The sequence below is a fragment of the Prionailurus bengalensis genome, chromosome C2 (genome assembly GCF_016509475.1).
Source record: "Prionailurus bengalensis isolate Pbe53 chromosome C2, Fcat_Pben_1.1_paternal_pri, whole genome shotgun sequence".
Classification (NCBI taxonomy): domain Eukaryota; kingdom Metazoa; phylum Chordata; class Mammalia; order Carnivora; family Felidae; genus Prionailurus; species Prionailurus bengalensis.
In genome coordinates this window covers 12,881,348-12,907,299 of record NC_057350.1, presented here as the reverse complement: position 1 = coordinate 12,907,299, position 25,952 = coordinate 12,881,348, and the positions used below count along the sequence as shown (strand labels likewise).

The following is a 25,952-nucleotide window of genomic DNA, read 5'->3' as shown; positions in this document are numbered from 1 at the left end:
AATAGCTAAGCATGAAAAGGATTGACAATGCTAATGTTGGTGATGAGGTGGAACACGGAAACTCTCATGTTTTATCAATTACGTTTTTCTGTGTAACAAATCACTCCAAAATGAGTAGCTTAAAGAAACAACAACTCAATTAGCTCAAAATCTCACAGTTCTGAAGATTAGCTCAGCAAGGTGGTCATTGGGTTTTTGCTGTGCTCCGTCATGGGTCCACCGTTAGCTGCTGGTCAGAGAGGGAGCTCTGCTCCGAAGGGTCAATTGGCTATTGACTGGGCGACGTGTCTCTGATCATCCAGCATGCTAACTTGAGCTTATTCACACAGTAACCGGGCAGGGGCCTGGGAAAGTGGACACGTGGAAGGCTTCCGAAGGCCCTGGCCTGGAGCGTCTCATACAATTTCTTAATAGTTGTATTAGTCAAAGCCAAAACAAGTCACAAGGTCAGCCCACATTTGAAGGATGGAGAAATATGCTTTGTGTTTTTGATGGGAAGAGATACAAAGTCTCAGTGTATACAAGGAAAAGAATTGTAGTTCTTCTTGCAAGATGACATATATTTATTACTTGTGGGGATGTAAATTGGTACTGATGCTTTTTTTTTTTTTTTTTAGTGTTTATTTATTTTTCAGAGAGAGACATACAGAGTGTGAGCAGGAGAAGGGCAGAGAGAGAGGGAGACACAGAATTCGAGGCAGGCTCCAGGCTCTGAGCTGTTAGCACAGAGCCCGACGCGGGGCTCAAACCCACCAAGGGTGAGATCGTGACCTGAGCTGAAGTCGGATGCTCAACCGACTGAGCCCTCCAGGTGCCCCGGTACTGAGGCTTTTGAAGACTATTAGCTGTACCTAGTAAAGCTATCAATTCCACTTCTGATATACACTCAAGAGAAATTAGTGCTTATGTCCACCAAATACATGGGAAAAAAATGTTCTCAGTCCATTTTTATTCATAATAGCCAAAACCAGGAAGCAATGTAAATGTTCATCAATAGAAAAATGGAGAAATAAATTATGGAATATTCATACGATGGAATACCATATGGAAAAGAAATAACAAATGACCGCACAGGCAACCATTTGTTGAATAAAAGAACCAGACACAAAAGGAGACATACTGTATTATTGTATGATTAGATTTAGTTGAGGTTCGAAATTGGGCAAAACTATCTGTGACCATCGAAGTCAGTACAGTGGTTTCCTTGGTCTGGGCGGGGGGTAGTGGAGGGTTTTTAATGTTTATTTATTTATTTTGAGAGAGAGAGAGAAGGAGAGCACAAGCAGGGGAGGGGCAGAGAGAGAGGGAGAGAATCCCAAGGAGGCTCTGCACTGTCAGCACAGGGCCCAGCACAGGGCTTGAACTCATGAATGTGAGATCATGACCTGAGCCGAAATCGAGAGTTGGACATTTCACTGACTGAGCCACCCAGGCGCCCCAGGAATGCTCTATATCTTGATGTGAGTGATGGCCGTGTGTGAGTGTTAGTGTATGTGTGTGGGGGGGGTGTATGTGATATTCGTCAGGCTCTGTCTGTAAGATTTATGCATTCAATTTACTGTAAGTTATACCTCAATTTAAAACAATTTTTTAAAGGGTGGTGGCGATGACAAATACATGTGATTGGAGTGGAGAGCAGGGAGGGGCACTGGGGCCTGGCACGTCCAGAGGTCGTTTGGGGCCCTGGGGAGCTACACTTGAAGGAACCAGGAGGTAGCAGGCTTTGGGGACTGGCAGAGAGAAGGGCAACCACTCCCACCTGACTCGGCTACCCTCACGCTCTGCGTCCACTCCACCTGCCAATCTTGCCAACCCTCTTGACTCCAACCTTCCGACCTTCTAGAATGAGAAAATTAAAAAAAAAAAACGACAGTGACTTGAACAGATACACGCCAAACTGCTCAAAAAAGTATCAAAACACGTACAACCCAAGCTGAGGAAGAGCCGGGGCCTAACTGTTTTTCTGTTTCGACACACCCTTAAAAGTCGGACACACCAACCCTATCGTCCGTGCAGAAGTTTTTAGTGTCGTGTCGGGGGTAGCGTGCTGGGGGAAGGGTAAAGTCCTCAGCAAACACAGATGGATAGCTGCACACTATCGATGCCCAGCTTGACTCTGGAATATAGACCGGAAACAACCAACAGTTGGCATCTTGGAGGGAAAGGCCCCGTCATTCTGGGAATTTGGACTTCCTCACTGATTCTCTGGAGGCTACACTCTCTGGCTCCTGTCACACTCAGTCTTGCTCATTCCAAATATTTGGAGTATTCCTCTTGATTGTGTCCGGGGCTCTTAGAAAAATGAGTTGTAACTTAGAGCCCTTCCCTTCAGAAACCCAGAAGAAACCCCCTCACACTTGTTAGCCAAGGGCTGGGTGAACCCTCAGGCCCTATTGCCTAAGAGCTGGATCCGTGTGGGATTGATTCTGGCCCAGGCAAACGACCTAGGCAGTCAGAACAAATGCAGCTGACTGGTTGGTTCTTTGGGACTTCAATAAAAGCCGGAAGGGGGTGGGGGGCGGCGCCTGGGTGACTCAGTCAGTTGAGTGTCTGACTTTGGCTCAAGTCATGATCTTGCGGTCTGTGAGTTCGAGCCCCACGTCGGGCTCTGTGCGGACAGCTCAGAGCCTGGAGCCTGCTTCGGATTCTGTGTCTCCCCCTCTCTCTGCCCCTACCCTGCTCTCTCTCTCTCTCTCTCTCTCTCTCCCTCCCTCTCAAAAACAAATAAACATTAAAAAACAAGCAAACAAAAGCTGGAAGGTATACTCAATTGGACAAGAGGGCTCTTTGGGTGCAATTAATTGGCTCTGTGTGCATGAGAGAGGCTACGAGTTCAAGGGCTGCCATCACTCAATTCCTGCCCTCAGATACTAAATCTGAACCAGTGACTTGCTGATTGCTCAACAGCACCAAGAACCGCCCTAATGTACGTCAAGGGCACCGCCAGCCTTTCATTTGGGTTTTATTAATTTTTTAAGCAGGAAAGCAAACAGCGAGTGGCCTTCCTAGCCCCTGTTCGGCATCTTGTCTTCCAAGGGGCCCAGGTATCCCTTTTCCCGTTCTCACCCAGAGGGGCGAGCCAGAGCCGCGCTGGAAACCCAGTTTCCTGCCTTGTGGCTCTGTTTGTCTTGGACTTTTATCAAGGAGGAGCAGGGCGGAAAGTTCTACGTGCGGGCGGAGATGTCAAGCACAGCCCCCTGGCCTTTCTCCCAGCTAAACGGCTCCGATAAGTAAGTGGGCAGGCCTTGAGCCCCGAGACCCACAGACACACTTGGATGACTTTACAGAAATCAGTCGGCCGGTCTCTCCGAGGGCTCTGACTAGCTCCGGATGCGCCCCCTCCCAGCACCGCGGACATGGCCAACCAGACCAACGCCTCCACCCTGTACGACAGCTACGAATACTACTTGGACTATGTGGACCTCATTCCCGTGGATGAGAGGAAGCTGAAAGCCAACAAATGTGAGTCCTCGACTGGGGGAGCCAGCCAGGCAGAGGCTGGGGGTTGGCCCGAAAGACTTTCTCTGGCCACTTCCTACTCCCAACAGATGTCACAGATGAGCCCAAACACGACCCTAACCCTAACCCTGAGAGATATAAGTAAACGGGAGCAGAATCTTATCTGTCATCTTCTGTAAGAGGTTTGGAACTAACCTCCTAAGAAACTAGGATGATTTGGGAGCAGAATATGCTTTTATTTTTTTAATTTTTTATTTTTAATGTTTACTTAGTTTTGACAGAGAGAGAGAGAGAGAGAGCGAGAGAGAGCAGGAGAGAAGAAGAGAGAGGGAGGAAGACACAGAATGCCCAAGCAGGCTCCAGGCTCTGAGCTGTCAGCCCAGAGCCCGATGCGGGGCTCGAACCCATGAACCGTGATCACGACCTGAGCTGAAGTTGGATACTTAACCAACTGAGCCACCCAGGTGCCCCTAGAATATGTTTTCTTTTTCTTTTTTTAAGTTTATTTATTTATTTTGAGAGAGAGACAGAGCAAAAGCAGGGAGGGGCAGAGAAAGAGAAAGAGAGAGAGAATCCCAAGCAGGCTCCATCTGTGATGTTAGCTCAGAGCCTGACTTGGGGCTCAGTCTCACAAACCGTGAGATCGTGACCTGAGCCAAAATCAAGAGTCTGATGCTTAACCAAGTGAGCCACCCAGGCACCCCAGAATATGCTTTTAAGACAGACTTTTTTTTTTTTTTGTTAGAGTGTGATTTGCCTGGGTTCCTGTAAGCTAGGTGAAATTTCTTCAAATTGCAGATTTTGCATTTTCTCTCACTCTATGCAGATTTGGGGGAGGTTACTGTGTCCACCCCTAAGATATATGACTTACTGGTTTCCAGGAAAACACCAATTGATTGGGGCGCCCGGGTGGCTCAGTCAGTTAAGCGACTGACTTCTGCTCAGGTCGTGATCTCGCCGTTCGTCAGTTCGAGCCCCGCGTCGGGCTCTGTGCGGACAGCTCGGAGCCTGGCGCCTGCTTCCGATTCTGTGTCTCCCTCTCTCTCTGCCCCTCCCCTGCTCACGCTCTATCTCTCTGTCTCTCAAAAATAAACAAATGTTAAAAAAATTTTGTAAATACCAACTGATTTTACTCTTCATGGTCTCAGGAAGGACCCCCAGAGCAAACCAACATGCTTTTTTTGCTCCTCTCTCTCCCAGTCTCTATCCCTTGGGTAAGTTGGTGCTTTGCGAACAATCTTCTCTGATTATTCCAGCTACTCGGTCAAGATAACAAGTTAGCTGAGGGAATGAGTACGAAAAAGCAAAGCAAACCAAAAAAAGTCTCAGGGCTCTGCCATCCTCAAGTCTCGGGCTCCTTGGCTATTTATTTTATTTTTATTTTTATTTTTGAGACAGAGAGAGACAGAGCAACATGAGCAGGGGAGGGGCAGAGAGAGAGGGAGACATAGAATCAGAAACAGGCTCCGGGCTCTGAGCTGTCAGCACAGAACCCGACGTGGGGCTCGAACTCACGGACTATGAGATCATGACCCAAGCCAAAGTCGGACGCCTAGCCCCTCCTTGGGTATTTCATGCCCTATGATCACATAATCTGTCAAGAAGTAAGTGGAGTCACTAGAAGGAACAGGATGCTTTTCCTATGAAAAGCAAGATCACTTGTTCACGCATCAGCTCAAAACTGAAATCCATTTGGATGTTATCGGTAATAAAAGGTAGCAGATCCCCGGCAGAGCCCTTGGAGAAAGTTGTCTAGAATGTCTTGTTAGGAAGTGTACCTGTTTCCATTTTCATTTACAGCCTCCAGGAGTCCGGGGTACCCATCCACGTTTGCTGCATCCCCAGCCTGGTAGCAAAGCTTTTGCGGGGGACGATAGGTTTGGTGTGTGTTTCCTGATGCGGGGTATATACTCACGAATCAAAAAGCAGATTTTTGCACAGACAGCTCACAGTAACAGGGAGAAAGTGGCAGGGTTGAAATAGAAGCCCACTGATATGTATGGTCAGAAGTTCAGACCTTCAGGATACATATTGGTCTGGACAAAATGTAAATCTGTATTCGGGAAGGTTGTTTTTAAATTCACACGAATTAGGGGCGCCAGGGTGGCTCAGTTAAGCGTCAGACTCTTGACTTAGGCTCTGGTCATGATCTCAGTCATTTGTGAGATCGAGCCCCTCAACTGGGGCTGGGCCTGGAGAGATTCTCTCTCTCTCCCTCTCTGCTCCTCCCCCACTCCTTAGGATGTGCACGCACACGTGTGCTCTCTTTCTCTCTCTCAAAAAAATCTTTTAACCTGAATTAAATAAAATGCTGTTAGCTTCAGACACCCCCATCCTTTTGTACACCAGACATCCCTCTTGGTCACCACCTGGGCTCCAAAGCTCTCTCCCCTGCTCTGAGTGGGAGCCCTCTTTGCTTATTCAAAGTCTTCGGACCTACAGTCTCAACCTCCTGCCCTGTGTAATGACCCACGAACAACGTCCATTTCTGGAGAAAGTGGTTGATGTTCTCTAAGCTGTGTGTGAGGTTTTAAAAGAAGTACTTTTTCTTGCACACGTGAGCTAGAGATAAAAAGTTCATAGCCTGCTGGGCATACAAATGAGGAAACTCCTTCCCGGGGCGCCTGGGTGGCTCAGTCAGTTGAGCGTCCGACTTTGGCTCAGGTCATGATCTCACAGTTTGTGAATTTGAGCCCCCCATTGGGCTCCTTGCTGACAGTGCAGAGCCTGCCTGGGATACTCTCTCTCTTCCTCTCTCTCTCTCTTTCTCTCTCTGCCCCTCCCTCACTTGTTCTCTACCTCTCTCTCTCTCTCTCAAAATAATAAATAAACTTTAAAAAAAGCAACGCCTTCCCAAACTCCCAAATGCAACTATAGACCATCTCAGTGAGGAAGCTGTCCCAGGGGGAGGCCAGTCACTGGGTCCCCCAGACAGCCTAGAGGTCAGGAGTCTTTGACACCCACGGAGAGAGGTACTCCTTCTGGCTTCCTTGATTTCTGTTTGTATCTCAGCCTTCACGTGTCCTCTAAATTTAATCTCCACCTTCTCTGGAAAAGGAGTTTGAGGCTAGACAAAAATACTCTCCCAGGATGTTTCTGTCCCGGATGGGTAGTTGTCTAGCTTGTGTTTGGAGACCGGCCGGGAGGCAGTGACACACGGATCAGAGGCCGGGCGCGTGGAGCCCTGCGCCACCTGGCAGGAGTTCACATCTGAGCTCTGCCACTTTCTAGCTCTGTGACTTGGGGCAAACAAGTTACTAAGGCCAGGCCAGATTCAAGAGGAGGGAACTAGAACCTATCTTGCAGTGGGAAAAGTGTTGAAAACTCAAAGCAGACTTCCACCCACCACAAACAAGAAAAAGTATGGCAGGTGGCAAAATAAAACAGGAAGGGTAGCCAGGGAGAGGTGGGGCCCTAAGAGGAACCGGGCGGTTGGCAAAGGCCCCCCAAGGATGTCCTGTGAGCAGGTGAGAGACCAAGCCCCGAAGCCGTCTCTGGCAGGAGCCTTCCAGGCCACAGGAACTCCGAAGACAAAGGCTATGAGGCAGGGGGATATCTGGTGTGTTTCAGGAACGAAAAGCGATGGCAGTGACTATTCCCTTGTATTTTGGAAACTACCTGGGAAATATCCTTTTTACCCCTTGAAACGGAAGTCATTTTCTTATTTCATAAGCCAACAACAACCCATCAATCAACAAGAAAAAAAAACCCAATAGAAATATGGGCAAATGATACGAGAGCACAGTTAACAGAAGAGGAAACTCAAAGGGCCGAGGAACGTGAGAAAACGCTCACCTTCACAAGTACTCAGGGAGCGCCCTGGGAAGGACACTGAGGTTCCATTCCACACTCACTCAATGCGCAAACATGGAAACACTGATACTCAGTGTGTCGGGGTAGGAAGTGGAGAAATTTGTATTGCCACACGTGGATGATGCCCTTAACATTTTAATATCCTCTTTTAAAAAAAATTTTTTTTTTAACGCTTATTTATTTTTGAGACAGAGAGAGACAGAGCATGAACGGGGGAGGGGCAGAGAGAGGGAGACACAGAATCCAAAACGGGCTCCAGGCTGTGAGCTGTCAGCACAGAGCCCGACGCGGGGCTCGAACTCACGGACCGCGAGATCGTGACCTGAGCCGAAGTCGGACGCTCAACTGACTGAGCCACCCAGGCGCCCCTCTTAATATCCTTTTAAAAAAAAAGGATCTGGGGGAAATACTTGGTGGATACATGCTCTGTGTATTTCTATGAATTTGGAACATTTTATAATTCAAACTTTTCAAGAACGTTTATTTATTCTGAGAGAAAGAGAGAGGGCACGCATGCCTGGGTGGGGGAGGGGCGGAGAGAGAGAGAGAGAGAGGCAGAGAGAGAATCCCCAGCAGGCTCCACGCTGTCAGTGCAGAGCCCGACGAGGGACTCCATCCCGTGACCATGAGATCGTGACCTGAGCTGAGATCAAGAATCGGATGCTTAACTGACCGAGTCACCCGGGTGCCCCTCGAATTTCTAAAATGTGAGTCGTAAAGGTTAATATGCTCATCGTAAAAGACTCAGACAGTAAATTACTGCACTTTACCATTCAGGAAAAAAAAAAAAAAAAATCAGCATTAGCATTTTGGTGCCTGGCTGCCTTAGGGTTTTTCTGTGTCTTCAAAACACAGAACGTGCCTGCACGCCCATATACACACATGCCGTCTGTGATAACTCCTGAGGGGAAACTGAGACCTGCCTTGAGTGACCTCTCTCCTCCCCGGGCCTGTGACTACCAGGCAGAGCCCAGCGGGCAGCAAGGGGCCACCCTCTCCAGTGGATGGACGAGCGCGGCTGGGAAGGACAAGGACCCTGAGCCTGCTGGGAGGCTGGGGACAACAACCCCACGCTCTGGGCAGTTTGGCAGGATTTTAAACATTTCGCTCATGTTGACAAGGACCCTCTTTTTTATATTATTACTAATTGAGGGAAGACGTGCACAACACAAACGGGACCATTTAAGCCATTTTAAGGGCACCGTTTGGCGGCAGTAAGTGCCTTCACACCATGCCACCACCCATCTCCGGAAATGTTCCCATCTTCCCCAAACTGAAGTCAGTAGCCGTTACACACCAGCTCCCCCTTTCCCTCTGCCCCCCCTCTGCCTCCGATAACCACCTTCCTGCTCTCTGTCCCTATGAATCTGACTGTTCTGACCATCTGCCACGGACTGATGGGATCCGGGGTCCCACCCCACCAAACTCACGTGAAATGTGAATCCCCAGTGGGATAACATTTGGAGGCGGGGCCTTTGGGAGGTGATGAGGGTTAGACCAAGTCATCAAGCCGGGGGCCCACCGTGGAATTCGTACCTTTTTGAGAAGAAACAAGAGTGCCTGTTCTCTCTCCCTCGTTCATGTGAGGACATAAGCAGGAAGCGAGCTCTCGCCTGGAACGGAACCCACCAACACCCTGATCTTGGACTTCCGGCCCCTAGAACCGTGAGAGAATAAATGCCCGTGATTTAAACCACCCAGTGTACGTGATTTGTTACAGCAGCCTGAACGGAGGAAGACAGTACGTCACCGAAGGGGAATCATACGCCGTTTGCCCTTTCGTGTGGCTCATTTCACGGAGTCTTCAATCTGACAAGGACCCTCTTGGGAGGCAGGCCCCTTGGCCAGTTTACAGAGCTTTCTGTGGCAGAAAGAAATGTACGGCAGGTAGCTAAGACTACAAAAACAACCCGGAGGTTGATAGTCTCCTGACACCAGAGATGTAAACTCCCACGGCATGGCGATCGTATCAGTCAGCGTTCTCCAGAAAAACAGAACCAATAGGAGGTACGTCGGTGCGGATAAGAGGAGGCTGGTTATGGGGACTGGCTCATGCAGTTAGGGAGGCTGACGAGTCCCACCATCTGCCTCCTGGAAGCCTGGGAACCCAGGAAAGCCGGTGGTGATTGAGAACTACAGGAGCTGATGGTTCGAGTCCTGGAGTCCAAAGGCCCAAGAACCAGTGTCCAGAGGCAGGAGAAAATAGACGGCCCAGTGCAAGGAGACAGTGCAAGAATTTGCCCTTCCTTTGCCTTTTTGTTCCATTCGAGCCCCCAACGGCTCGGCCGATGCCCACCCACACTGGTGAGGGCAGATCTCCTTACTCAGCCTACCGAATCGATGCTAATCTTTTCTAGAAACACCCTCACGGACACATCCAAAAATCGGGTCTTACCAGCTGTCTGGGCATCCCTTCGCCTAGTCAAGCTGATGCACGAAATTAACCATCACGGAGCGTAAACCAAGAGGGTCACCAGATGAGGACTGGGAGTGTGTGGTGTGGAGTCAGAACAGTCGCCACAGCAGGACGTTGCAGAGACCTGGTCACAGGGGTGATGGATGTGCACAGGTGAACCGGCCCGGGAGTCCCGCGCGGGGTGTCCACTCGTTACTTGGTCAAAATGCCGTCACGTGTCCCCACGGCCCCTCAGCGGAGCCTGGGGGAACTTCTCCTCCTCCAGCTTCTTTCCACCGGCTTCCTCATCCGTGTCTGAAACACACACGGATCTGCATCCCCGCTGCCCTCTTGGACCATCGGCCAAAAGTCCCTCTCTCTCACCTCCGGTTGCCGAACTTCTCAAACTCGTGAGCACTTTCCCCTTCTCTGGTTCCCGGCATCCACCGTCATCCGAAACAGCTGCTTCGGAAAAGTCACCCTGCTCGCTCGCCTCCTTCCTCCCCCTGGTTTCTGTGTCTCTCCAGCTCCACTGTCATCTCTCTCAACCTCTTTCCTTCTTTCCCTAGTTTCACTCTCCTTAGGGTGACCAAGCCCCTAGGTTGGCACAGGACTGTCACATGGATGGATGCATCTTGGGGAACTGAGGCACATCGGATGGTCATCCTAACTCCCCTCTTCTCCCTCCAGTCCCACAGACAGGAACAATGCTGCCACTACCCCCAGATCATAGGGAAATCAGAAAAAGGCTCCTACTCTGGGAACACAGTTAATCACACCTATCCAGGTAGAATTCCTTGAGCAGTGCACAACCTGTGCAACTCTCCATGGTGTTACTGTGTAGGAGGGACTCCAGGCACAACCATGTGCCCATTGCGCTGTTCCCTGCCCCTGCCCTCTCAGATAAGTCTAAGCTCCCCATTTTGTCTTAGTGGTCCTCTGAAACTCGGTGCTATCCATTCTGTGTTTCATTCATCTCAACTAGCCCCACTTCCACACCATACTAGAAACACACCATTCCTGACCCGCCTTCTTGCTTTTGCTCGCGATTAACTCAACAACCAAATTTTGCAACTATCTGTGACAGGCCAGGCGTTGCACCGAGAGTTGGAGGCACAAATGCAAAAAGACCAAGTCCCCGTCCTTGATATTTTACGAGAATGATTTTATTTTGTGGCCACTATTATCTGTTTTATGGTGGTGAATTTCCAAGTAGGTTACGGACATCAGGGCATCCCTCCACCGGATTTAGGAAAATCGTAACAGGAAAGAACGTAACACGATACCCAGACATTTCAATAATTATGTCTTAGTGTCCTCCAACAGTCTACCTTCATCGCCCCACATTTCCCTAAAAGGTGCTTATAAGCTACTTTGTCTGTTCCATGTTGATGTACTGGATCTGGTGACATCTCTTTGGTCTATCTTGGTCTAGAACTTTTTGTAGAAGACACTGACTCGAGGGAGGAATCAAGCAGGTCGCTCTTTCCATCCTCGACTGTTTAGTGAGGTGGCCGCTACTGATCATGAATATGCTGCTATTTGATGGACGGTGGTGTGCTGGAGAATGTGCAGAAGTGGCCAGCAGAGCACAGAGAAGGACACCCTTGGGGAGAAGTAAGACGTAAGGAAGGCTTCACAGGGAAGGTGGGCTGAGCTGAGTCAGAAGACCCAGGGGGACTTTGCCTGTCTGATCCACAGGGGCCGGTCCGGCGGGGTGGGGGTGGGGGTGGGGGCAGAACGGTTACACTCCTGCTTAGGCCAGAGGTGCTTTTGGGAAGAGTGAGTGATGGAGGATGTGCTCCAGACCACGCGGGGGTCGGGTTCTTGCAGGTCAGTCTCAGAAGATTCCTGGGAGCTGTGGGGAGTCATTCAAAACCGTAAGCAGAGGGGTGCCTGGGTGGCTCAGTTGGTTGAGTGCTGACTCTTGATTTCTGCTCAGGTCGTTGATCTCACGGTCCATGAGTGTGAGCCCCACGAAGGGCTCTATGCTGACAGCGTGGAGCCCTGCTTGGGATCTCTCTCCCTCTCTCTGCCCCTCCCTTGCTCTCTCTCTCTCTCTCTCTCTCTCTCAAAATAAATAAACATTAAAAAAAATTAATAAAATTGTAAGCAGAGAAGAGACAAGGTCCAATTTGCTGGCTAAAAATATCCCTCTGGTGAATATATAAATTTGAGGTTTGGGTGGGAGGCAGGTGATACATAGGCAGGTGAAACAGCCATATGCTGGGAAATATCTGGAAGCATAACATTGGAAAGATCTCTACCCTTAGGAGGTGACAGTCTAGGAAGGAGGGGCCTGCCTAAATAAATGAGCGTGCTATGGTATCCCAGACATGGGAATAAAAGTATGTGGGGGTCCCGGGGCCCAGAGGAGCCAAGTGATTTGCTCAAGGTCACCTAGTAAAATATTTGCAGAGCTGGGACTTAAATTCCAGGCTCTGATCCCTTAGGACTCGTCCCAGGACAGCAAGGGACTTAAATTCCAGGCTCTGATCCCTTAGGACTCGTCCCAGGACACTTGACACGATTAGTGGGCAGATTCCACCAGACTGTTCCAGCGGAGCAGGAACCCTTCCCTGTCTTGCTCCCCACCCCCAGCTCCCAGACAGTGCCTGGCACATCTCAGGCACACGAGAAGTCTCTGCAGAATGAACAGATCAACTGCTGTGAGGTATGCAGCTCTTGTACATACTGGTCATTTTCATGATGCGTACCTGTGTCAGTTATCAGTTTACTGTAATTCCGTGATCAACGATGGAATTCCTTAAGAGCGAGCCGGGAGTGAAGCTTTCGCAGGAGGGGGCCCTGGCAGGGGTGCAGCAGGACGGCCGTGCTGGGGCTGGGAGGTCGGCAGTGAGGGTGTGAGGACACGCAGGGCCAACAGCCCCGGTCACTGGCCCAGAACGTGGTCCCGCTGAGATCCTGCAGCTTCGCGGTGGCAAGAACCTCTCAGCAGCCATCTTGACGGAAAAAGCAACCCCCCCAGGGCAATCTGGGGCCGGTGGGTCGGGGGAAGAGTTGCAAGCCCAGATGGGGGGGACCCCACTACGGTTGCTGGTCATCTGGGTAGTCTATGGTTCATCCAGCAGCTCCAAACCAGTTAGGCCTGGCTAAAACAGCCAACATCCCTGCTATCCGGTAACCAAACTACATCCCCAGGGAGGTCTGAACCTCTCTCAAGTATGTCCTTCCTTGGGGTTATGGGCTGGACTGGGTCCCCCCGGCCTCCCCCACCAAATTCCTATGTTGAAGTCCTAACCTTCCATACTTAAGAATGGGACTGTAGGGGCGCCTGGCTGGCTCAGGCGGTTAAGTGTCCGACTTCGGCTCAGGTCATGATCTCACGGTCCGTGAGTTCGAGCCCCGCGTCGGGCTCTGTGCTGACAGCTCAGAGCCTGGAGCCTGCTTCAGATTCTGTGTCTCCCTCTCTCTGCCCCTCCCCTGCTCATGATTCATCTCTCTCTCTCTCTCTCTCTCTCTCAAACATAAATAAACATTAAACATTTTTTTTTAAAAGAATGTGACTATATTTGGAGACGGGGCCTTTAAAGTGAGAAAATAAGTTTCTGCTCCTTAAGCCACTGTCTTAGTCTGTCTGTTCAGGCTAATATAACAAAACACCTCAGACCGGGTGGCCTATAAACCAGAAACATCTATTTCTCATGGTTCCGCAGGCTGGGACGTCCAACACGAAGGCACCAGCATGGTCGCACTGGGGTGAGGGGCCCCTTCCTGGTTCATAGCTGGCATCTTCTTGCCGGGTCCTCACATGATGGAAGGGGTGAGGCAATCTGTCCGGAGCCTTCTTTACACAGGCACTAACCTCATTCATGGGGGCTCCGCCCTTATGACTCAAGCACCTCCCAGAGGGCCCACCATCAAACACCATCCCCTGGGGCATGAAGATTTGATGTAGGAGTTTAAGGGAACACAAGCATTCTGACCATAGCACAGCCTGAGCAAACGCACCTGGGTCCCCCCTCCCTCCCTCCTCAGCCCCAGCACACCTTGTAGAGTCTCCTCATATCTTACGCTCTTTAATCCTTCTGAATAATTTTTCATATTAGACTTCCCGTTTCACCTGCTGTGTGATTTCTACCTCCTGACTGGGCCTGGCCTGTCACAATGTCCTTCCAGTCGCAATGTCTTTTTTCTCCCGCATCTGCGTAAACGCACCCATCACGCTGCGGCACGGAAAGAGCAAGTTCATGGCGCGCAGTCAGAATGCTGCTCTCATCTTTCTCTGACCGCTCGTGCAAACCTACTTAGTGGTGCTGGCTCTTTCCCTGGAGTAGGTCTCATGCTCACTCTTTTTTGTTGTTGTTTTTGTTTTTCTGGGTTTTTTTTTGTTTTTTTTTTTTTAATTTTTGAGAAAGAGAGAGAGAGACAGAGCTTGAGTGGGGGAGGGGCAGAGAGAGACAGGGAGACACAGAATCCGAAGCGGGCTCCAGGCTCCGAGCTGTGGGCACAGAGCCCGACGTGGGGCTTGAACTCAGGAACCGTGAGATCGTGACCTGAGCGGAAGTCGGACGCTTAACCGACTTAGCGCCCCTTACTCTCAAATTTAAAAAAATGTGTCTATCAGGGCACCTGGGTGGCTCGCTTGGTTGACTTCCGCTCAGGCCAGGATCTCAGGGTTCGTGAGTTCCAGCCCAGCATTGGGCTCTCTGCTGTCAGTGTAGGGCTGCTTCAGATCCTCCGTTCCCCTCTCTCTGCCCCTCCCCGGCTCGTTGTCATTCTCGCTCTCTCTCAAAATGAATAGACAAACTTAAACCAAAAAATGTCTACCGGCCAGTCTAGTTACCCAAGCAAATGTCTAAGCCGATGAAATCAATTTCAAAAATACTTAAAACCAAACCGCCTTCACGCTTCATTCAAAGCGAGAACTTCCTCTTTCCCTGGCTTGGGGGCGGGAGCGCTTCCTCCTTCTTTCCTCAGCAAGCTCCTCTTCCCCAGCCACCTGCCCCATCCTGTTTGGCGACACATCTTCGCTGGAGCGTCAGGGATGGTGTGGGGTGAGAGGCAGAAAGGACGAGGGGGTGTGCCAGTGAGGCGGCTCGGATTCTGATCACAACAGACACACCCGCACAGGCGGCCCTGGAGGGTGAGGAGGACATCGATGTACGTCAGCCGTGTCCACAAAGGGGGGCCCGCTACTTGGCTCGGGGACTCCTGTCGATTTCGCCGTCCCTCTTCATACCAGCCCGTGTGACGGGTGTCCTTTGTGCATTCCCTGGGATGAAGGTCACCAGCCCCATGACCTGAGGGTGGGGAAGCGATTCTCCTCTGTAGCCATCGTTACTTCTTGGCCGAACTCTTGCACTGGCCTCCCCACTGGCCTCCCTGCCCTCCAGCTTGACTGGCACTGATCCAGGCGGGGGCGTCCTTGATGCAAGCTGGCTCCTTCTCTCCTGGCGGCGGCTTTGCAAGAGATCTCCCACCACAAGCAGTGCTCTCTCTTGCTGGCCTCGTAGGACGATCCTTGGGCCCCTGTGCTCTGAGGCCAACTTCCGCCTGGACCCACTCTGTGAGAGGCCCGACTCCCCTTCAGGCGGTGCTCACGCACGTGACCCTCTGGGCCAGCTCTGGGTTGGCACTCAGCCCGCACCCTCCCCTGAGGCCCTCGGGGACACAGCTTTGCCCCTCAACGGCCGGGGGCTGGCTCCTTCCACTCTGCTGACACTGATGGCCCAGTCTCTTGCTTTTAAGATGTTCTCGAGCACACATCATCAGACTCCAGTCCACTGTGCCCCACTAACTGCAAAGGACACGTGCAGAGTGCCCTTGAGCGGCCTCTTCGCAGTCCCACTGGAGGGCAGGGCACCCGCTGCCCTCCTAGACAGAGTGAGGGCTGTGGGGGACCATCTACCATCTCTAAAGGAAATCCCTCGGAGGTAAGCAAACCCAAACCAGATTTCAAGTAGTCAATGCCTATTTTAGTCTGCTCAGGCAGCTATAACAAAGTTTCATAGACTGCGGAGCTTCAACAGATATTCATTTCTCACTGTGCTGGAGGCTGGGAGTCCAAGGTCAAGGTGGCAGAAGAGTCAGTGTCTGGTGAGGACGTCCTTTCTTGCTGTTGGGCTCACATGGCCTTTCCTTGGTGCATGTGAATGGAGAGGGGCTGGGGGAGAGGAGGAGGAGGAAATGGGAGAGAGAGAGGGAGAGATAGAGAGAGAGAGGAGGGAGAGAGTGGGGGAGGGAGGGGGGTAGTGGGAGGGGGCGAGAGTGGGGGAAGTGGGAGAGAGAGATTCTTCCTTTTATTATAAGGACACTAATCCCACCATAGTGTCCCACCCTCATGATCTCCTCTAAACCTAATCACCTGTCAAAGGCCTCACCTCCGACTACCACCAGTCTGGAGATCAGGGCTTCCGAATCGGGAGGTGGGGGGACACATTCGATCCATAGCACGGCCTTTCTACAGAGTCCACTGTGAACATCCCGTCTCCCCTGTAGATTTCAGGGAGGATTTGACTGTGTCTGCTCTTTCATACTTTGCCCTTATTGACTTCACAATATGTTGTTTTCCTGTGTTGTGAAATATTCTCTCACAAAGTTTTGTAAATAACTGCACGGCGTTCTAAAAATGTGCGGTTTTGAACACTGAGAGTGGCTCCAGGATTTTGCTATTACAAGCAGTGGACTTGGGAAGAAAAAAAACTTCTTCCCCTGTTGTGTGTCCACAGTATTTGAATTCAAAGTTCACTTAAAAAAAAAAAATCCCCAAAATGCAGAAGTAGAAATCTCCATCACCCGCACGCTGTGCTGCTGCTATGATGATGTCACTCTTGTGATCTGTAATGGTCAGCAGAAGGCGGTGTCAGGGTGTCTCAGGGAGGCTCTGTTGACCTGGCTTTGAAGGTGGGGCAAGGTAAGCGTGAGTCCGGGCGAGGAAGGACAGAGGTCACACCGCAGAGAGCAGGCGAGCCTCTTTGCTGACAGATGCACCTTTCTCTCCTCGCCAGTTCCTCTGGGCTGGATCTCCAACCCAGTCAAACAGATCAGAAAGCTTCACTTGTGCAGAGGTTCACATCAAAGACAGAAAGATGCTGGGACTGGAGCCAGGAGCCAGGGATGCTTTAAGGTGAGACAAAGGCAAAGCTTCTGGAAGATCGCCTGGGGCAGCCGCTTGAACCGTGGAAGGCTGAGTTTCACTCCTGTGCCAAGTAGGGAAGGAGGTGACACAGGAGGGAAAATACCTAATAAGCAGGAGGGATTTTAAGACTTTTGTGTTCATGCCCATATACTGGAGTTTATTCCATCATGGATGGACAGATCATTGGAAATACCTAGGGAGATATATATATATATAGAGAGAGAGAGAGAGAGAGAGATAGATATATAGATATATAGATATATATATATATGGCGAATTCAGTGCTGACTTGAGGAATCTGGGTTCCTCTTTCCCAGGGTTAGCTTGAAATCTGGTGTGATTTTGTTACAGGGACTTCACAAGGATTTTCACCCCTGTGATTTTACAGATGTGACTTCTGTTTCGGGGAAAGGTTAAGAATCTCTCCAATGCTGTCAGAAAGGTGGGGCATGCAAATCTGTTTCCTGGGTCTCTGCTTGAATTAATTATATGTTTGCTTTTCTATCTGTCCCCTTTTCAGAGGCTAAGCTTAGGAGAAAACCAGTCCCATATAGCAACCTCACAGCGACCACACACATTATTCTAATGCGATGAATCTCCAGATACCGCTTTAATGCTCCCTTGCACGGAGCAGCAAGATGGATTGATTTCCCTTGGGTAGGGTCTGGCTTTCACGCTGTGTTATTTACTTCTTGGGTCAATATGTCTTCTTCCTTTAATTATGGCTTAGGGAAAATTTGTCATAGCCTGTATGGACTTCCACTGATGCACCAGCTCTGGCACCTTCGATAATCAGGCAGTCTGTTCACCTGTTGCCCTGTCAGCTCTGAGAGGAAGAACAGAAACAGGCCACCAACCAATCTCTTGTGAACGCAAGGCAGAGAGCTCAGGGAAAAGACTGAGCAAACAACTTACATAGAACTCTCTTCTGGCATTCGGAGCAATCAATTTCATGTTACAACTTTCACCGAGACTTCTAAATCTTCTTCAAATGGTCAGTCCTATGGGCATGATATAAGCAGTGAAAGTGATTTTTAGAGGTGCCTGGGTGGCTTGGTCGATTAAGCGTCCGACTTCGGCTCAGGTCATGATCTCAGGGTTCGTGAGTTCAAGCCCCACAGTGGGTTCTGTGCTGACAGCTCAGACCCTGGAGCCTGCTTCAGATTCTGTGTCTCCCTCTCCCTCTGCCCCTTCCCTGAGCACACTCTGTGTGCCTCTCTCTCTTTCAAAAATAAACATTAAACATTTTTTAAAAAGTGATTTTTAAACAGAGATATGAGACTGTTTTTGTAACGATTTTCCCATCAAGGTAGCCCCAACTGAAGGCGCTACACTTGAATGATACTATTATTATTCAAAAACTGCTGGGACTCTTCTTTTGGAACTGACTTTGGTAGTGACAGTATATTCTATGGAACGTCCACAGTGAAACTATGTATATCTTTCTAGGGTGGATTTGCTTTTGGGAAATAGTTAGGAATCATCCATAAACTAATCAGGTGAATCGATCGAGCTGACTGATACCACCTGGGTGTTGAAAAGGAAATATGACTTTACAAAGTAGCAAAACTGGTGTGTGTGTGTGTCTGTGTGTGTGTGTGTGTGTGTCCTTGACGGTAATTCCAAAAGAATAATTTAGAAGTGTTTATGAAGGTTTGATAAATGTTTATAAATGTTTAATCAAGACATGTATTTTACTTTATTTTATTTTTTTAATGTTTATTATTGAGAGACAGAGAGACACAGAGTGTGAGCAGGGCAGGGGTAGAAAGAAGGGGAGACACAGAATCTGAAGCAGGCTCCAGGCTCCGAGCTGTCAGCACAGAGCCCGACGCGGGGCTTGAACTCACAAACCGCGAGATCATGACCTGAGCTGAAGTCGGTTGCTCAACCCACTGAGCCACCCAGGTGCCCCAAGACATGTATTTTAGAAAAATTTATACGACTCTATGATAGAGAGAGGATGATTATTTTGAACGTCAGCATTCATTTGGATTTGTAAGTTTTGATATGCTCGTTTAAAAAGCTGGCTCCTTCTACTGACTCAATAAGGAAAACTGGTTACGATTAACGGAGTACCGGACAAAACAGAGGTTAATTTCTCTTTCACCTAAAAGTCTGCAGGACAGCGTGGTGGGTCTGGTCCATGAGATCCTCAGAAAGCAGCTTCCTTCCAGCTCATTGCTCTGCCATCCCCCGGACATGTCCCTCATCATCACATCCATGTTCTGGCCAGCAAAATGGAGTAAGGACATGCAAAGGGATACAAGGTCATGAGAAATCTATTAGTCTCTGCAGGAGGACTCCTAGTAACTCCCTACTCACAGCTCATTGGCCAGAACCTTGTCACATGACCATATCTAGCTGAAAGGGCATCTGGGAAATGTAGTCTTTATCCCAGGCAGCGAAAGGTAGGGCTTCTAGGACTATGAAAGCACCTGAGAGCAAACATTAGGATTGACAACTAGCAGTCTATACATCACAATTACCTTTACTGGTATCCACTTGATTTTAGTGGAGCTTGAATCACAGAGATATCACTTGCCACACTACCCTCTTAACAGAAATAATAATTTTAGGTCTATTTACCTATCATTTCAAAACCATCAAACAAGGAACTGTGCTATGTGCATTACATACACATGGTATATTATTTAATTCACCTAACAGTCTACATAACACACACTAACATCCCCCTTTAACAGATGAGAAGACAGATTTAGAGATGTAAAAATCCCAGCCTGCTTGAGACCCCATGGTTAGAAAATGGCCAAGTCAGATTTTGAATTCAAAACTACCCACTTCCAGAGCTCAGGCCCTTAACCCCATTGTTTTTCCAAAGAAGGGAAAGATCTTGGAGTTAATCTCTAACCAGGACTCTGGGACCCAAATGTTAGTAGTGTTTGAAGGAATGTTAAAGCTGAGGTTTAGCAGTTAACAAAATCTAACGAGACTGAGGTGCCTGCTATGAGTAGGAAGTACTTGGATCAGATTAAGCTGTCAGCTCCAAGGTGGGATGAGAAATTCCCCAGTGTGATGCCCCACCATGCCATCAGAGCCTCTTCTTGTCAGTTAATTGTGGATGCCTAAGTCCCCTCATTCTGCCAGTGTGGTGGAAGGAAGAAAGGAAGGGAGAGACGGAGGGAGAGAGAGAGAGAGAAAGAAAGAGAAAGAAAGAGAGAGAGAGAGAGAGAAAGAAAGAAAGAAAAGAAAAGAAAGAGAAAGAAAAGAAAGTAAAGAAAGAAAGAAAAAAGAAAGAAAAGAAAGAAAAAGAGAAAGAAAAGAAAGAAGAAAAAGAAAGAAAGAAGAAAAAGAAAAAGAGAGAAAGAGAAAGAAAGAAAGAAAGGAAAGAAAAGAAAGAAAAAGAAAGAAAGAAAGAAAGAAAAGAAAGAAAGAAAGAAAGAAAGAAAGAAAGAAAGAAAGAAAGAAAGAAAGGAGGGAAGGAAGGAAGGGACAGGGAGAGGAGAAAAAGGAAGTAAATGAGGGAAGGGGAGAAAAAGGGGAGGGAGAAAAAGGGAAGGGAAAGAGAAGGGGAGGGGAAGGAAAGGGAAGGGAAGTTTTCCACGGCTGGACCAGTATTGTTGTCAAGCCAGCCTGGTGCTCCTTGTTGTAAAAACAAGCTCAGTGATGTTTAAACAAATCCAACACTGGGGAATGACAGCTCTTGCCCGGGAACAACATGTTCTGTCCGAGCACTAAGGCTGAACCTTCAGCAGGAAGAGGAACAAGAACTCTATTTTTTTGGCCACCCTTTTCAACAGGACCATAACGAAAGAGAATTTAGTACAGGAAGTGGCGAGTAGCTACTGATCGCCTTTTTGGTCTGAAAAAAATTCCAATTTCACTTCTCTGAAGATACTGTGCTCTGTGAAAGGTGTCGCTTCATTTTCTGCTCAGTATGTGGGGATAATGACCAAGGGCCAAGCAGACAAGTGTGAGCCCAGGAGAAGGGGAGGCGGGTGGGGGTGGGTCTCAGCTGCCAAACTTCAGAAGCTGTTTTCTTAGAGGCCCCGATGGCACTCATATAGGCGCTGAAGATCTCCAACCTTACGTTCTCTTTATGAAGGAGAAAGAGCAGTGGGGTCTGCCTAAATCTAAAACACCCCTGGGGTGGCTGGGTGGCTCAGCCGGCTGAGCATCTGACTCGGCTCAGGTCATGATCTTGCGGTTTGTGAGTTCGAGCCCCGCGTCGGGCTCTGGGCTGACAGCTCAGAGCCTGGAGCCTGCTTCTGATTCTGTGTCTCCTTCTCTCTCTGCCCATCCCCCGTTTGTGCTCTGTCTCTCAAAAATAAATAAATAAATGTAAAAAATAATAATAAGTAAAAAAAATAAAACACCCTTACGGAATAAACCCCAAACTTCTGAAAGCATTTATACTGTCATACTTTGCGGTAGTTATAAAATAAATGTTTACTGGCCAGTGGGGCTGAAGCAGGTGTTATAGAATAATGTGTGGGGTGAGCAGTCACGGAATGCTGAGAAACTCAGAGGCTCCTCCCAAAAGTCCTTCAGTTTAGGACAGACAGTAACAACCTCGCTCCCGAGTTCCCAGGAGCCCACACGCCGCCTTAGCCTGGTCGGCGCTCAGGGGCACCACCGTCAGTTTCTCAGCTCAAGGACAGACAGGAGAGAGGATGTGGGAGCCTGGGGGGTCTTTGCTGTCCTGGTCTTTCTGGAGCGTGAAGGCCAAGCTACTGATGCCTTGTTACAAGGCAGTGGGAGCTCGGTTCCTTTGGCAAGTATGGCATCTTTTCCTTGGGACTGTTTTTTTGATGCTGTTAAGGTCCAAGATCAACAGGCCTTCAGTTTCTCCTTCTACCTGTCTTGGGCCGTGGAGAGGACAGGGGACACCCCTTACTCCAGGTACCATTATTTACCCCTGGGGCCTCTACTTCCATATTCATGGAGGTGATGCACAAATCTCTAATACCCCATTATTCGTTCGTTCGTTTGTTCATTCAGTTTGTTCATTTCCTCATTTGTTTACCCATTCATAAACATCTTTTTGTTTAACAGAATACAACATGAAGCAGGCAGGTACTACTGGAGTTCAGAGGAGCGTGTTGGGGGAGGGGCGAGCAGGACAGAGGCGGCCGCTGATGTGGTTTGAAGCGTTGGGGGTTCAGAGTCAACAGCTAGGAAAGAATTCTTTAGATGTCTTGGGTGCAAAAAGGGTGTTTTTTAACGTTTCTTTATTTTGAGAGAGAGAGAGAGAGAGAGAGAGAGAAGGTGTGAGTGGGGAAGGGGCAGAGAGAGAGAATCCCAAGCAGGCTCCGTGCTGTCAGCTCAGAGCCCAATGCGGGTCTCGATGCCACAAACTGAACCGTGAGATTATGACCTGAGCCGAGATCCAGGGTCAGATGCTTAACCTACTGGGCCACCCACGTGCCCCACAAAAGGGTGGTTTTACTTGACCACGGGGCCAGGGCTTTGGGGCAGAAAGAGCTGCAGTGGGGTTGTGGGGAGTGACTGATTATACACCCTCAGGTTGGGAGGGCGTTAGGGATAACGTAAGTCTCTAAGGTATTTTGGAAACAAGGTTTTCAGGACCTTGAGGCCCTAGCTGTTGTTAGGAAAAGGTCATTACTGTTTAGTAGAAACTCAGTCCTGGGACCCTTCAGATGTATATCAGGGGGCCATAAGCTTGGAGTATGATTGCCAACATACATCTTGGGGGTGGGGTGGGGGGGGGAGTTGAGATAAAAGAAGTTTCCAAAGGAATTTTTCTATGTGAAAGGACACTTACAGGATCCTGGGGGTCAGGATAATGTTAAGCTAAGGTTACCTTCTGCCCCTTAGCAAAGGGTCATCATCCAGGCAACTGAGTTCTGAGAGGAAGGTCAGTCTGTCTGCCTCAAGGACTTATCAATGGGCTGTAGGCAGTAAGGGAATTTAGCTTTTCTTTTGCCTTAGTTTCCCACATCAGCAGCGATTTCCAGTGTGCTAGCTTGGTCCCTTCTGAATCCTCATCAGCCCCTGGCAGAGCCTGGCTTGAGTGGGTGCTTTCCCCTGAAAGAAAGGGGGCAGGGAGGCCCGGGGGAAAAACTCTGCCTTGGCCGCCACAGGAGCACTCCAGCACCACAATCTAGACTCCGAAGGGGTCTCTGAAGCGACCTCTAACGGAGCGGTCCCCACAGTCCCCTGCGGCCCTCACAGCAGAGGGGAGGTTGGCTGTCACGTGAGTGGCCCACGGCCCCTGCTTCTCCCTCTGAGGGAGAAAGGGAAGGAGGGGAACAGCAGCAGCAGCTGAAAAAGCAAATCCACGGGGTGCCACCCACCTTCATTCACTGCTTTTCCCTCAACGGTCACCCTAACGGACCTTGAAGCTAGTTGCTCTGGGAAAAGGCCGCTTCCCTGCCGGCCTGTTCCTTCCCAAGGTTCTCGTCAGTGGAAAAACCTTCCCGGTGGTCACTGCTGAGAGGCCGGAAGACGAGAGAAGGCCAACACTCGGGGCCCTATTTCCACGCTGCTCGGGGGCCCTCACGTCCCCTCGCCGTGGGCTTCTGGTGGGGTCACAGTGACGTTGAGATGCACTCTCCCTCCCGCAGATCTGATTGTCATTGCCTTCTGGGTGAGCCTGGCATTTTTCGTCATGCTTCTCTTCCTCATCCTGCTCTACATGTCCTGGTCAGGTTCCTCGCAGGTGAGGTGAGTAAGGGTGGCCGGGGGGGGGGGGGCGCATGTACAGGTAAGTCACCTGGCTAAACAGCGAGTGGTCGCACGTCCACGCAGCGGAATGTTATGTGGCCACAAACAGGAATAAATCACCGATTCCTTCTGCCACACACATGAACTTCAGAGTCACTGTCCTGAGGGACAGAAGCTAGACACAAAAGGGCCCGTATTGTATGACTGATTCCATTGCTATGAAACATCTAGAATATTCTAAAGCAGATTGTGTTGATGGTTGTACAACTCTGGGAATATACTGAAGATCTGGAGTCTTAGGTTTTAAATGGGTGAACTTTACTGTATGTATCTCAATGAAGTTGTTAGAGAAAACAGAGCCTAAATGACCCCACATGCCAGTTAGGTCTTGCCGAACAACTCACCAGGAAAATGGGACCCAAACTTAGGCATCTATGACCACCATGTGCTATTGAATACCTACTATGTGCCTTAGGGGTTAAATTCGGTAAAATCTAGGAGCTCCAAGAATTAGCTAGTAATTAACCTAGCTCGTTACACATTTTTTGAAAATGTTTATTTATATTTGAGAGCGAGCAAGGGAGTGAGCAGGGGAGGGGCAGAGAGAGGGAGACAGAGGATCCAAAGCCAGCTCTGTGCTGACAGCAGGGAGCCCAACGTGCGGCTCGAACTCACGAACGGTGAGATCATGACCTGAGCTGAAATCGGACGCTCAACGGACTGAGCCGCACAGGCGACCCTAGCTCATTAGATGCTAATTCCTGTACTAGACAACTGGCTTACCACATCCGATTTCCTCTTCTGGCTTAATCTGCCCCCACGGCTACTGCGGTCTAAAATGACTGTCCTAACAAGAGACCCTATAACAAGGGACTGCCTGTCTCTGCCTTAGCTGATGGGACCAGGGCTGCCCAAACTCCCCTGAAACGTGGGGCCAGGTAGCAGAGCGATCCCGGGCGAAGACTGGGGCCGGACACCATCATGGGCCAGGCAGTCTTGGGGAGTGGAGACCGGGAGCCGGCACAGGATGCTGGCAGCAGGCAGATGAGCAGAGCTGCTCTGAGAGGAGGGGGCAGGCAGCGGGAAGGCCCTGAAAGACGAGAGGGCAGCCTCGCCACCTGGGGGCGTCCCGCTGCTGGCTCAGGGAGGACCTGCCCATCTGTGCACGCCCAGACCAGCTTCAAGGGAGCTCCGTCTCCCTCCTCCACCCTGCCCTGCCCGGGGTGACTCACCAAGTCACTTCCGGTTCCCTTTGGTCACCGGGGGGGGGGGGGGGGGAGAGGCCGGGCCAGCTTCTGAGCAAATGCAGACCTCCGTCCTTTTCTTCCAGTTTTTACCACTCATGTGAAATTTGGGCAGATTTATAGCCCCAAGAGGTACCTGGGGGATAAATGAACAAAACGAGCTTTCTGAGGTGGCTCGTGGCCAGCCCTGTGCCAGGGACGGTTTGCAAGAGAAAGCGTCCCGGCCCAGTGGGCACACAGGCGGCCGAGGCTGAGGGGTCCCACGTGTCTTCAGCGCTGCAATTTTACAGGGCAAATGGATGATGCTGTTCCCCGGCACCAGAGAAAGCACCCTCCAGACACTGTAACAGGCAGGGAGGGCTCAGGGGAGCCACCTGGGTCTTCAGTAAGATCTGGGAGACAGACGCAGGGTTGCTCCCTGAGGAGGTGCTCTTTCAAGCCTCAAAAAAAAAAAAAAAGTCTGCCGGCATCATGTGAAAGGAGGGCTCTGCTCCTTCAGGCCCCCTCTCTGAGCCTCCGCATTCATGTCAGGATTGCAACTAGTTGAAACTAGTTCTCCAGCCACGCATCACCTCACGTCACCCTGATGACACCTAAGAGGCGATCACGGTCCCCCGTCCCTGATGAGACGGAGGGCCGGCGGGACGGGGCGGGCCGGCTCACGTCAGGCGGCCGTGCCCACTGCCCCTGGCGCTCAGGAGAGGCATCCAGAGAGCAGATTCCTGGCTGAGATACAAGTTGGCTGGAGGCACAGGTACCTGAGCTCTACACTCAAACCTGTGGACGGACAGAAGGCCAGCCTGCCTGCTCCCTGTCGTGAACGGACATGAGGGAGACATGACCTCGGAGAGAACTAGTCAACGTAGGGTCTGGGTCACTGCCAAGCACTGCCTGTCATCTTCCATTTCTGCACAGGGGTGACCTTTGTGAGCCGCCCCCAGGGTCTGCTCCCCTGGCCGAGGTGCCCTTGCCCCGCGTGCCTTCTCTACGGGCTTTGGGCCGGCAGCGGGGTGTAACAGGAAAGCATCCAGTAAGTTCTCTCGCCAGCTTTGATGCCTGCCTCCCATCTGCTCTGTCCACAGGAACAACGCCCAGCACCACCCAATACGCCCCTGGAGTCGTGGCCTCAACCTCCCGCTCTGCGTCCGGAGGCACCCCACAGGCTCCCCCGGGCTCGGGCAAGGAGCCAGGCAGCAGAGCATCCCGCCCTGAGCGGCGGCTGCGGACGGGAGCCCCTCTGCCCTGCCCCACCTGCCCCGCAGACCCACCCTGCTCTCTTCTGGGAGCCGGG

General features: G+C 50.3%; 1 protein-coding gene across 1 annotated transcript; it reads left to right on the top strand.

The window, feature by feature from the left end:
• The first annotated feature begins 2,795 nt into the window (after window positions 1–2,795).
• On the top strand, window positions 2,796–25,942 carry LOC122491236 (melanocortin 2 receptor accessory protein). The gene is made up of 3 exons (XM_043593740.1): window positions 2,796–3,462; window positions 23,318–23,417; window positions 25,744–25,942. The coding sequence occupies exons 1-3, from the start codon at window positions 3,357–3,359 to the stop codon at window positions 25,871–25,873; spliced, it is 336 nt and encodes a 111-aa protein (XP_043449675.1). The 5' UTR covers window positions 2,796–3,356; the 3' UTR covers window positions 25,874–25,942.
• Window positions 25,943–25,952: the final 10 nt, after the last annotated feature.

Bases quoted from the DNA above. Each gene is read 5' to 3' on its own strand.
- LOC122491236 (XM_043593740.1), top strand. From the start codon at position 3,357: ATGGCCAACCAGACCAACGCCTCCACCCTGTACGACAGCTACGAATAC. The intron at 3,463-23,317 runs GTGAGTCCTCGA...TCCCTCCCGCAG, and splicing joins GAAGCTGAAAGCCAACAAAT to ATCTGATTGTCATTGCCTTC. The intron at 23,418-25,743 runs GTGAGTAAGGGT...CTCTGTCCACAG, and splicing joins TCAGGTTCCTCGCAGGTGAG to GAACAACGCCCAGCACCACC.